General features: G+C 40.9%; 1 protein-coding gene and 1 long non-coding RNA gene across 5 annotated transcripts in view; both read left to right on the top strand.

Annotated features, from left to right (window-relative positions):
* The window catches only part of LOC138950096 (uncharacterized), a 34,577-nt gene that overhangs the window by 4,014 nt on the left and 17,206 nt on the right, over positions 1 to 13,357 (top strand). Inside the window, exons 2-3 of the mRNA XM_070321862.1 lie at positions 9,707 to 10,002; positions 10,712 to 10,897. Of these exons, the coding sequence (XP_070177963.1) occupies positions 9,707 to 10,002; positions 10,712 to 10,897 (482 nt within the window). The remainder of the gene's footprint in view (positions 1 to 9,706; positions 10,003 to 10,711; positions 10,898 to 13,357) is intronic.
* Positions 2,447 to 7,671, top strand: LOC138950893 (uncharacterized). 4 transcript variants are annotated; one of them, XR_011450857.1, is made up of 7 exons: positions 2,447 to 2,839; positions 3,347 to 3,445; positions 3,623 to 3,715; positions 4,310 to 4,357; positions 4,686 to 4,783; positions 5,921 to 5,998; positions 6,947 to 7,671. It is a non-coding gene; the product is annotated as an uncharacterized lncRNA (long non-coding RNA). The 4 variants fall into 4 exon arrangements; XR_011450855.1 differs by having other exon boundaries at positions 4,295 to 4,357; positions 6,947 to 7,670; XR_011450858.1 differs by lacking the exon at positions 4,310 to 4,357.

The raw sequence follows: 13,357 nt of genomic DNA, 5'->3' as shown, positions 1-13,357 counted from the left end.
TTAGAAGCGTTATCAGCTGCTCTGTTTCCGTCATTTTGCAGTAATAAGTCACTCCGAATAGACAAGGGAAATAACTGTCGGCGACGCCAGTTGTCGTGTTTTTCCTTTCGCCACTCTCAATCGCAAAGGAGACACAACGAGTTGTGTAGGTTCTGTAGATTTATTGACAGCTGGAACAACGGTGACAATATCTCTCAGCACAGTGTAAGAAAGAACAAGTGAGAGACTGGTAAAGAACAACAATACGTGTGCGCAGCCCTACTTATATAGTTAATGGACATACGAGAATATTCGGGAAACATCGACACTAATCTGGTTAGATCTACACAGCTCCGTCTGTCCGATGAGCGTCTACGCTTACGTCATGAGTGACTGCGCATGTTCTTTATCCTTCCATTCGATTCCAGTGGTATGTAGCGATCTCCACAACCAGCAGCGTTGTAATCCAACTTTTCATTTGTTTCAGGAAAGGACGTCCTTACAAATTAACATTACAACTCTCTGATACAAAGACATAGTGCATAGTGTACTCTAAACAAGAGGTTGTGCTACCACAGGAACATCCCGATAATTGAGTGGGACAGGATTAAAAAGCTTCCCAGGGCTGCAGTGAGGAAGTACACGGTTTTTCTGTTATTGACCTTAATAGCTTTCACACAGCCAGTATATGAGAGATAATGGTCTTCTTTGTGACCGTTCATGCCCCAGCACGCGGAGCTGGTTGCCAGCAGGACAACGTGTCACTGGACAATATCATCGACTTCGGAGTGCGAGGACCAGGGAAAATAACCTCATGTGAACCTGTCTGAGTGTGACCATCGTGACGCCCATATCTTCTAACTCTCAGTCTATGACAATTCCAAGAATATATTATCTTGATACGCAAGCTAAGGTAGGTTAATAGTTGTAGATAAGCTTTTCCATGATAATTATGCTGATGCAGTTTAATAGTGTGTCCGAGTGTGCGTGTGTGTGTGTGTGTGTGTGTGTGTGTGTGTGTGTGTGTGTGAGAGAGAGGATTGCACAAGATCTCCTTCAGGGACAACTACACCAACAACAAATACACAGTCATTTTATCTGTTTGCCTTCTTTTGAAAATTATACATGGAGTAGATATGATGCGTTAGTTTTAACTGTGTGTGTATGTGTGTGTGTGTGTGTGTGTGTGTGTGTGTGTGTGTGTGTGTGTGTGTGTGTGTGTGTGTGTGTGACGCAGTGATTGAGTTTGTGTTACTGTTTGTCGATTTCTTACGGGAGCCTGGAAGGCTTCGCCTCTTGTTGTGTTATGGTTTTCAGACAAACGCTCATGCATAAGTCAATGAAAAATTCAAAAGGATGATTCAAGATCTCATTCCTAGAACCGGCGTTTTCAGTGTGAGTAAATGTAAAAAATATCAACACGCACGAAATATAATGTCACATTTGTAGTCAGCTGATGTGCACCTACCCATGCCATCTAGCAAAAACTAAAGGTGGGTACGGTAAGTTAGAGGGACATTCTTTTGCCTTGAGACGAACACTGCGTAAACAAACACCGGTCAGTTCATTCTCTTTCCCCAAATGTCGAACTCTTCCACCCAAGGACATTTTCCCCAATATGATTCTGAATCATCTTTTGCTATCGCTATCCCAATAAGCCAGAGGTGAGAGAATGAACTGAACGTCGTGACTTTATCCCAGTATTATGCTATGATTCACGCAAATAAAATAACTACTCCCCGGACACAATGTTAAATTTTTTAAAGGATATACATGTATCAAGATTGTTTTAATTTTTTATTTATTTTTTTTATTTTTTAATGGCTAACATTTTCATAAAATATGTTTGTCTGACATCTAAACATAATAACATCACATACAGCGGTACACTTCAATAGATCTATATATAGGCCTACTCAGTACTGTTATCTTATACATCCTGATCGTATTGAATTTTAGAAAACCCGGCATCGTTTCTTTACAAAGGTAAACCACACCTAAAGCCGATATTTTACCCATCCACTCGCACCCCCAGTCACACGCCATATCAAGATTTTTAACCAGAGTGTTTGACCAAAAGTAAGGAGTGGGCGTTAGCTTCATACTGGGCTTTTACAAGGTACTTTTAAGGTTCTACATTAAATGTAGAACCTGGTGATGGATCATACATTTTATGATCCATCACCAGGCGTATTGAATAATGTGTCGGGAGATTACTTGCATTACTCAGGGCTCCAAAATAAAATAAAATGGTGCAGAAATAAGGTTATATGAACCTTATGAACCATGACGGTTCTTAACGACTCCATTCTCCACTCATATGGCTCTATCTGACCTGGCACGGATATATCCGAACACACAGTAACTTTAGTCGCTTCCTGTAATGTCCATCTAACGCCTGCATTCCATCGTGTTGATACACAGTTTTTACACAGTTACTTCGACTTTGAGTGACCTGCTGCAGCACAGCTGGGCTGAGGTGCACGAAGCCAAAGTGGGTGACAACCAATGGGAGATCTGCCCAAGTCGGTCCGCTCCCTCCCGGTCGGGGTGCACGAAGCTTTTTTCACAGGGTTGCGTACCGAATGGGAGGCTCCCGTTTGGACCAGCTAGCTAGCAGCCCCCTCAAAGAAGTTGGCACCCAAAAAAATGGCGACCGCCTTTTTCGAAATGACATTTTCGGAGATTTTACAAAAACAACGCCCAAACGAAAAGGTAGAATGGTGCCTTCCGTTCGATTTCAAGTCATGCTTTTCACATTTCCAAGCAAGATAACCGCTGAGAGTGCAGAAACGCCGCTGTTCGACTTTGAAATCTCGAATCGCAGACGACCTTCGCTTTCACAGTACAATCATAGCAGGTGAGGCAGTGTTACTCATTTCGATCAGCTCGTTTTCGTATTTTTTGTGCAGTACGATCATGTAGAATTATTGGAATCAAAGCAGGAATGACTAAGGCATGCAAATGCGTTGATTTTGTCGAAAGCTGTACAGTAGTTAGCTAGATTATTTCTGTTGAGTTTGTTTGTATGACTGAATTTCGTCTTCAAAATCTTACCACTTCTGTGATTTTCATTGTTTGTTTAGCTCATCGGCAGAAAAATCGTCAGGCAAAATATCAATCTGTTGAATGATAACGTTAAGATAAGGGATGTTCAAACATGTATCTGCTTGCAAACACAAGCGCAAGGCCAGATCTATCTGCTTCATTGACTGCCAGATTTTCATTGAATCTTCAAACTGACTCGTTTGCAGACTCTCAAATAAATATAATTAGATCCAGTGTTTGTATTCTTAGATTCATGATTGACCATTCAGGCTGTTTACGATGATGACGTTGTGTTTGTTTATGCTGATGCAATCTGCAGATCAAAGGGGACTGACCACAGGCTGACCCAGTGATCAATACAACTTGTGTTTACCACTCAACATTTCCTTCCACCTATAACTCAAGGGCAAAAATAAAGGTACATGCTTGTGGATTCATTATGCAATTCATGTCTGTGAAGATCAAGATAGTTGTGAGCTTTAACTGATTATGCTTATTAATATCAGCACCATCCTCACCCCATAACACTCTCATGTCCAACTAGCACTGTAACCAACCTTCAACCCTGCCCCCACCCCCCTATCCTTTTTTTCAGAATGACCTTGTTATCACTCCAGCGTCTGACCATGGAGTCTACAGGCCATAGTCTCAGATGTGATGGGATCAAGAGGATGCCACAATGATCAAGGTAACTTTTCAAATACTCAAACAGATCTAAATGCAGAAGGTGATCCACAAACATGTTTGCTTAAACATTACAAGGTTACACCCAGAACAACAGCTGGCCTTAGTTGCTTATTAACTGCAAGCAACAAAGACCCTCTCCCCCTCCCCTCTTCCACCTGCAACATATATTTTCATATCCATATCCAACTTTTCCATTGCCTCTTATGTTGTATAACTGTTGATATTTAACAGTAACAAGGTTTTGTTTCCAATCAATGGCTCTACATTTACCCTGTACACACACACACACACACACACACACACACACACACACACACACACACACACACACACACACACACACACACACACACACACACACACACACAAATATATTCACAATCCCTCTCTCCCTGTTTTAAATTCAGTCACTGATTTGAATCACTAACACTTAACTGGGGTTCAGTTACTGAATCTGTGATAGTGTTATTTGGAGTAAGATTATTGACTTTTTTGCTGCGCCTGTTCTTCTTACTGTTTTTCCTATCCACATAATTCGTTCTGTCCATTAAAATGCCTGTTTTTGTTTTAATCACTACAGTATGTGTCCATATAGTTTACGCCTGAGATGTGATGGGACCAAAAGGTTTCCAGAATGAAACAGGTAACTTTTTTTTGTTTACCTGATCTTTGTCATGCAGAAGTTGGTTCACATTATACATTGCAGTGTTGTTGTCTTCCAAATACATTAAACATTGTACCAGTCATTACATTTAAATGACAATGCTGACTAATATCAAACCTCCCCCGGTTCCCCAACTAGCCTTCTCACATCCACCCCCCCCCCCCCACCCACCCACCCCACCCCCTCCACCCCCCCCCCAACTCATTAGATCACGAACACCACACTAAGAAAATCATATATACTGTTGCTGCTGCTAAAAGTTGTGACTTGTTCTTCCTCTGTGTATATATGTTTTGTGTTTCCACAGAATGCAGTTCTTCCATGCGCCTCAACGTCTATAGATCTATGGAGTCTACAACATTGTCTGAGATGTGATTTGACCCACAGCATGTCAGAATGATCAAGGTAACTTTTTAAACACATATAGCTGATCAAACTGAAGAATTCAAACACACAGTTTCAGTGGGTTTTTTAATGCATAAAACATTGCAACAGTCAGGGGCTTTCTCCCAATAAAGATTGTGAGGTTTTCTTTGCAAGTTGTTTCGCTATGCAGAGTGTGATGTTTTTGTTTGTTTGCTGTACTAAATGAAGATGCACAGATAAAAGAAAGTCTTGCATGTAGAGGAAGGAATATGCTTTTGGTTTTTGACAAGACAAATTTTACTCATTAGAGCTTAAGTATAAATTCCTTACATTTTGAACCAAAATGTCAGACATCACAGATCTCTCAAATTAAAAAACAAATGAGGGCATCATTCTGACTTGAACATAGACCACACATTTGATAGCCTGGTTATGTTCTGTGTATAGTGAAAACATTTCGCTTCATGAATTTCACATGTTGACACCAATGCCTAGTAGGAAATGAATCGCACATCCTCCAATCTCCACCAAAAGAAGTCAGACGTATGTGCCCATGTTAAAATAAAGTTTGTTTTTTTTTATGTAAAAACCTGGACAAACATGACAATGTGGTGTCTGATATACTGGGTAATATGATGAGGAACGTACCTTTAAAGGCCCAGTCCTTATTGTGGAAGCAGTTCTGCTCAGCTGGAATTTGGTGAATTTTTTTTTTTACAAGTTTTTTGTTAATGAAGTGAATTCGCAAAAAAAAATAAAGGATAACAATTTGTTGTGCACACAAAGCATTCACTGATTCAGGCTGTTGAATTTTGTCATGTGTCTTGGGAAAGGGGAAGTCTTATTCTACGTAAAAGCATCGCCAGGTTTGGGTTGAGCCAAATCGTTTGCATGGACTGTGCCTTTTAAGGACGCATGGATTTTTCATCTATTCAATTGCAGGATAACAACACAACACCGAATAGTTTCTAAGCTATTATTTCTTTTCCTTTCTCGAGTCCCACGAAGTTCCCAATGCTAGGGATAGAAGCTGTTCGTGGAAATGTCATGTAAGTTTTTACACTGGCGAACATGAATTTTTCAGACTGGCTAAAATGAAAGAAGTATGCATTCTTGTGTTTTGTTTCTGCAAGCGGTATCATTTTCCTAATGTTATCTGATTTTGATCTCTTACAGTTTTTACCGCTAGGATATGTACAATGGGCTAATTAAACATATACGCCAGCCCACATTGCAGAACAGGATATGAACAAGGTATGTAGCGCTGTTTGCATCATTCGTTTAAATTCAAAAATCAGACTAATTTGCCTTCTTTGGCATTATGCATAAGAAAATTCATCTTTATTTTTTGCAATGCTGACTGTAATTCTCTGTGTGTGTGTGTGTGTGTGTGTGTGTGTGTGTTTTACTGATATATTGTAATTTATTAATCGGCTGAAGACGACACAGTTTCCAACTCCCCAGTGAGACTTCTTGAGTCTGTTGCATGCATGATAGCTAACTGAGGTGTCTGCAAGAAAGTAAGGGTATTTCGTATACTTCATACTTGGTGTACATTAATTTCAGCTTCGGCATGACTAGTCCCGAAAGATGCTATTTTGTAGGTGAAATGGTCTGACTTTGGTTGTCTTTCGAAAAAGCAATCCAAATTCCGGGATGGACTCAACAGTTCGAGGTTTAAAATGGAGCGGTAGACTAACGAACCCGATTTAATTCTTCAAGATTGATATTTTTGGGGTTATTTGAAGGACGTAGTATACCATAAACAACCTTAGACAATCAGTGACTTGAGTACAGCCATTACAGGCAGGATGAGGGCATCCCCATAGAGGATTGCGTTCCTGTCATCGGTTAATTTTGCGCAAGTGTGACTCTACCATGAAGGGGTCATTTTTCCAGTCAATCGTGTTCGGCGAATATCTTCATGGTTGTTGTGCATGAATTTCACTTTGTTCATCACCATTCCACGAAGTTTCCTGTTTGTAGGTTTCATGGTCCAATTTTTTAGCTTCTTTCAAAAGTGTTCCAAAGTACCCCTCCATTTAACATGTAAACTCACAACTTTGTTGACCTTCGTCATGCATAAGCTGTAGTTAATAAACACCAAATGATAACTAATTCGGTCAACGGGTGTAGAAATTATAAAAACAAAAATTGGGTTGAATTTTGTGTGTGTCACCATCTATGTTTGTATTTTTGCAGGCAGGCAGAGGTGGAGTTGTGATGATGCGGCGCCGGTTGACTGAAGACACACGAACCAGCATTTTTCGGAAGTGTTTGGATCACAAATCAACATTATTTCACATTGGGGGCCCGGTAGCTCAGTTGGTAGAGCACTGGACTTGTGATCGAAAGGTCGCAGGTTCGAATTCGGGCCGGGACGGACACGGGTCAACTTTATGTGCAGACCCAGAGACGGAAGCCATGTCCCACCCCCGTGTCATCACAATGGCACGTAAAAGACCTTGGTCATTCTGCCATAAGTGCAGGTGGCTGAATACACCTAAACACGCAGACACCTGGGTAGCGCGACACCGTTGCTGCTAGCTTTCCACTGGGAGGAAGCGACCCGAATTTCCCAGCGATGGGACAATAAAGTAATGGAAATGAAAAAAAAATGGAAAAAATGAATGGCGGCAGACATTCATGTATATATTCTCAGCTCAGACGTGTGCTTTGAATTCGGATGTTTAAGAACAAGAGACAAACTTGAATAAAGCCTTACGAAGTACATGATTGTAACTGGAGCAAAAGTGTGTGTGTGTGTGTGTGTGTGTGTGTGTGTGTGTGTGTGTGTGTGTGTGTGTGTGTGTGTGTGTGTGTGTGTGTGTGTGTGTGTGTGTGTGTGTGTGTGTGTGAAGTGCAACAGTTAACAATGACGATGAGACAGAATGCTAAAGCACAGATCCTTTTATTTAACAATCTATATCGTCCTTTTTTTTTAAATGTTGCTGTGTTGACAAACGTTTTCCGAGCAAACGTCTATCTCATGTTTTTTTCATCACATTGAAAGAATTTCTTCCGAGTAGAATGAAGCTGAATTAGAATGTAAAGAACAAGTCGCATAAGGCGAAAATACAACATTTAGTCAAGTAGCTGTCGAACTCACAGAATGAAACTGAACGCAATGCCATTTTACTCGTAGCATCGTCAGGCCACCGCTCATGGCAAAGGCAGTGAAATTGACAAGAAGAGCGGGGTAGTAGTTGCGCTAAGAAGGATAGCACGCTTTTCTGTACCTCTCTTTGTTTTAACTTTCTGAGCGTGTTTTTAATCCAAACATATCATATCTATATGTTTTTGGAATCAGGAACCGACAAGGAATAAGATGAAAGTGTTTTTAAATTGATTTGGACAATTTAATTTTGATAATAATTTTTATATATTTAATTTTCAGAGCTTGTTTTTAATCCGAATATAACATATTTATATGTTTTTGGAATCAGCAAATGATGGAAAATAAGATAAACGTAAATTTGGAGCGTTTTATAAATTTTTATTTTTTTTTTACAATTTTCCGATTTTTAATGACCAAAGTCATTAATTAATTTTTAAGCCACCAAGCTGAAATGCAATACCGAACCCCGGGCTTCGTCGAAGATTACTTGACCAAAATTTCAACCAATTTGGTTGAAAAATGAGGGCGTGACAGTGCCGCCTCAACTTTCACGAAAAGCCGGATATGACGTCATCAAAGACATTTATCAAAAAAATGAAAAAAACGTTCGGGGATTTCATACCCAGGAACTCTCATGTCAAATTTCATAAAGATCGGTCCAGTAGTTTAATCTGAATCGCTCTACACACACACACAGACACACTCACACGTACGCACGGACGCACGCACATACACCACGACCCTCGTCTCGATTCCCCCCTCTACGTTAAAACATTTAGTCAAAACTTGACTAAATATAAAAATTAAGAAACAGGATGATTTTGGTTCGGTCGTACTCGTAGACCTAAAAGCATTACCGAGGGATTCATTCGAGGCCAGTGTATCAGTGCACATTGAAAATCTGTGAAACCTCAGATATAACTTTATAAAACAAACAGAATTTTGATAAAAAATAACCAAAATTCACAGTAGTTTTTTTTTTTGCATCTCCCTCTTCACCCAACCCCAACCCTAATTGATGTGCCCTAAAAGCGCTCAAAAACAGACACACGTTAGTTTTTCGCCTCAGTGCTTATCCACATTTACAAATATTGTATCATTTATTTTTGGTCACTGCCCGTCCCTTTTCTGATAAGTATAGTCAAGTTTTCTTTTATTTCCCTTGGATTCCCGATGGCTCCACGGTAAAAACCATGATCAGCGCATGCGCACTAAGACCACTGAAGTCACTTTCCCGAATCTATTTATAACCTCCGACACGGTAGGGTAAATGACCGAGACGGCTTCGTGCACCGCGACCAAGTGGGAGGGAGAGACCCAAGTCGGTTAGCCCCCAAGAAGGTGACAACTCTCACCAAGTTACCACCCAATGGTTGTCACCCGCTTCGATCTTCGTGCACCTCAGCCCTGGTCTCGGCTATACAAAACTCAGTCGACATAGGTGGGGTAAAAAGTGTTAAACGCTTATTGTTGACAGATTCCTGCTGATGGTGACAAAACGCGACATGTTGACAGATTCATGTTGATGGTGACAACACTCGTAATGTTGTTGACAGATTCATGTTGATGGTGACAAAACACGTAATGTTGTTGGCAGATTCATGTTGATGGTGACAAAACACGCAATGTTTTTAACAAATTCCTGTTGATGATGGCAAAACGTATAATGTTGTTGACAGCTAGATTCCTGTTGATGCTGACAACACTCGTAATGTCGACAGATTCCTGTTGATGATGACAACACTCGTAATGTTGTTGACAGATTCCTGTTGATGGTGACAAAACGCATAATGTTGTTGACAGATTCCTGTTGATGATGGCAAAACGCATAATGTTGTTGACAGATTCCTGCTGATGGCGACAAGCCTGTGCGCGCAAGTGAGCCAGAGCGAACGGCCTGCAGCTAGCTGGGGCAGTGACCCTTCCTTCGTCTCCGTACAACCTTCCCCCTCTGCGGCTGACCTAAAGACGGAATCGACCTCCCTTATGGACTGCGCTGCACTGTGCTCCACAAATACCTGGTGCTCTTCTTTCTTTTACAACAGTAAACGGTCCCAGTGCCTTCTGTTCAGAGGTTTCTACGTTGACACACAAGGACTCCAGGAGAACCCGGATGCTGAATACTACCTCATTGTGTCAGGTAGGTCGTCCTCTCTCTCCCTCCCCCTCCCTCCCCCAGGTCGTTAGTGTAAATAAGGAAGAGTAAATATCCTGAGACAGAACCTCTTTGGGACACGACCAGATAGTTCATCACTTGATTTACATTCTATGACAATCTCAGGTTGCTTGCAATCGCTCAAATAATGCTCACACCAAGCAAGTAGGGGACCTCTTATACATGTCACTTCAAGTTTGTGAAGCGGACTACCATACCAAACTTTATTGAATGCTTTGGACGTATCTAGGAAGTTTTTGTGTGACATAGGATTACAAAACTGATGGTTTTTTTTACTGAATAGCTCATCAACAGTCATGTCATCGGCAATGACCTATGACACGCAAGGTACAAGGGTTATGATGTTGTTAGAATTCAAAAACACAAATTTCAGGCAAAGCTCTCTCTCTCATCTGTAAAAACAGATGTTTTTTAGTATGCTGTGTGTGTCTTACAAATACATATTCTGTTGGTATCGCGCGTTTTAGTGATTGTTGTCTTGTGAAATGTAGGAGGGTTATGTTAAAAGTTCGTAGCCTCAATGAAGAGATTGTCAGAGCAATTATATAGCTGTTGTTTATCATTATTTGTATTTTTCCGTAATCCAAAAGCGACGCCGCAACTTTCAGCTTCACGACCAACACCTCGAAGTTTCAAATGGAAGCCTATTAAACAATGTGTAATCGTTCCACAGACAAATGTCCCTCTCAAGATTGTTTCCACCTGAGTCGACATGACAACGTGTGCTTTCTCTACCTGAGGGAGAATAAAACATACCAGGAGAGCAAGGATCTCTGCCAAAGCTATAATGGACGTTTGGCGATCTTGGACACCCTGAGCAAAAATGATTGGGTTGTCGATTTTCTTCGTTTGAACAACGGTAGGTAGCTCAAGTTGGTAGAGTACTGGACTTGTGGTGCTCGGGTGACGGGTTCAAATCCCGGCCCTGAGGTACACGAGTCAACTTTATATGCAGACTCAGAACTAGAAAAGGTATCCATGTACCACGCCTGTCGAACCACTGCTGCACGGAAAAGACCTCCGTCATTCTGCAAGAAGCGCTTGTAGCTGATTTAATCTAAACACGTACATTGGTAGCATGACTCTTGTTGCTGCTAGCTTTCCATGTGGAGGAAGCGACCCGAATTCACCAGCAATTGGATAATAACGCAACGAAAGTAAAACAACACTTTTGTATTCTACAATGCTTTGTGTCTTCCGCAGCATGCAGGACATTTTAAAAAGCCAGCAATAGATATAGAAACCCTAGAAAAGGGGTCTTACTCTCAGTTGCCAGCAATTAATCACTGGAGAATCCTATAAGCATTTGTTTTTTTATTGCTTTTTCACAACCCGATATCGATGTTGCCAGCGACGGGCGTAGTGGCGTGGTGGTAAGACATCGGCCTCATAATCGGGAGGTCGTGAGTTCGAATCCCGGTCGCTGCCGCCTGGTGGGTTAAGAGTGGAGATTTTTCCGATCTCCCAGGTCAACTTATGTGCAGACCTGCTAGTGACTTAACCCCCTTCGTGTGTACACGCAAGCACAAGACCAAGTGCGCACGGAAAAGATCCTGTAATCCATGTCAGAGTTCGGTGGGTTATAGAAACACGAAAATACCCAGCATGCTTCCTCCGAAAGCGGCGTATGGCTGCCTAAATGGCGGGGTAAAAACGGTCATACACGTACAATTCCGCTCGTGCAAAAACACGAGTGTACGTGGGAGTTTCAGCCCACGAACGCAGAAGAAGAAGAAGAAGATGTTGCCAGCTTTGCTGCAAGGGGAGGCACTGGTGTTAAAAGTGATTTTTTTTTTGTTTCTTAGCTCTTGGGTCAACAAATGTTTCAGAATTTAAGTACTCAGTCCATCTCCTGAGAAAATGAAAAAAAATAAAAATTTCTACCATCGGTTGCCATGGTAGCAATCCAAGATGGCCGCCAAACTGCCCCTTTTTAAAACTCCAAGGCTTTTTTAAAACTGCATGACATTTTGTTTTGATGCTTGTTATTTATACTTTAGCACAATGCCGAGAAACTGATAGAGTCGGTTTTGGATATCTCAAGTCATTTAAAAAATATGAGTGATGAAAGTGAGTGAGGTTGAATTTCATGAAAAAACGCCCCCCAAAACGGTATAACTTCTCAATAATTTTTTTTTCTCAAGAAATCACTCTATCAGTTTCTGCAAAATAACACACTCAAGATGTATGCAAAGTTTCAACAACGCAAGTTTATTAGAAAAAAAGCCTTAGGCTTTTGAAGTGACAAAAAAGTAGTTTTGAGAAAATACACAAACGTTTAAGAGAAAGGGAGAATGTACGTTCTGGCTCACCGATTCCGACAGACCCTAAATATTAACGCAAAATAGGCTTCTGGACTAAACTTTTACTAAAATGAAACATGCGACAAAATCAGAAAAATACTGCATAAATCCATACAAAAAAAAATACAGTAAAGTAAGGTTGTTTTGAACCAATCCCGGGTCTGTCGGAATCAGTAACCCAGAACGTACATTCTCCCTTTCTCTTATGCAACGCTAAATTTAGTTTCCATTGAAATATTAACTGGTTGGGCCAGCGTGTGTTTTGATCCAATCTGCCCGTCGTCGGCAAGCCATAACTACCGTATTGATCTGGTAAAAACAAACAGCCAGCGTGTGTTTTGCCAGGCCTGCAAGCTTGTCTTCTATATTCCTCCAATGGCAAGACAAGATTAAATCATGTGATAGCAACAGTTACGTCACGTCCGCCCACCACTTGGTGTTGATTGTAACATAGCCTAGTGATTTTGTCATTTCATTCCGGAGTCGCCTACCGTACAGTTGTGTTTTCTGTGAGAGAAGTGTTTTTACCTGTCACTATATTTGCTAAATATTTATGTCTCGAGATAGCATTTCTGAAGAATTAGAGAGAGAACTTCTTGAATCACAAGTTGCTCATCAAAATCTATTAGATTTCTCTCAACAGTCAACAAGTTTAATTCTTCCTCAAGATATGGATCAACAAAGCAGATGGAGTGTAGAACAACTTGGCATCATTGAGGAGCATATATTTCATCATAATAATTATGTTGATGTATTGAATAGAATGAAAAGAGAAGGGCCATCAGAAAGTAGGAAACTACCTAGATTTCTCTCCCAACCAAAAAGAAAACTGACATCTCTGTATGGGGAGCAGGTGAAAAAACGAAAGGTTATGTCACCAGAAGAACTCCATCAATACTTGCAGTCAAAAGAGGTTGATGTGAGTAAGACAGTTAGGAAAGAAGTTTTCTTTTTTTCCTCAGAGAAAATAGGGTCATCAGCTGCTGCTATTGAAAAGCTAAAGGAAGGATACAGGC

This window comes from Littorina saxatilis, linkage group LG16 (genome assembly GCF_037325665.1).
Source record: "Littorina saxatilis isolate snail1 linkage group LG16, US_GU_Lsax_2.0, whole genome shotgun sequence".
Taxonomy (NCBI): domain Eukaryota; kingdom Metazoa; phylum Mollusca; class Gastropoda; order Littorinimorpha; family Littorinidae; genus Littorina; species Littorina saxatilis.
Note: the sequence above shows the minus strand (reverse complement) of the source record. Positions and strands in the feature narration are given on the sequence as shown.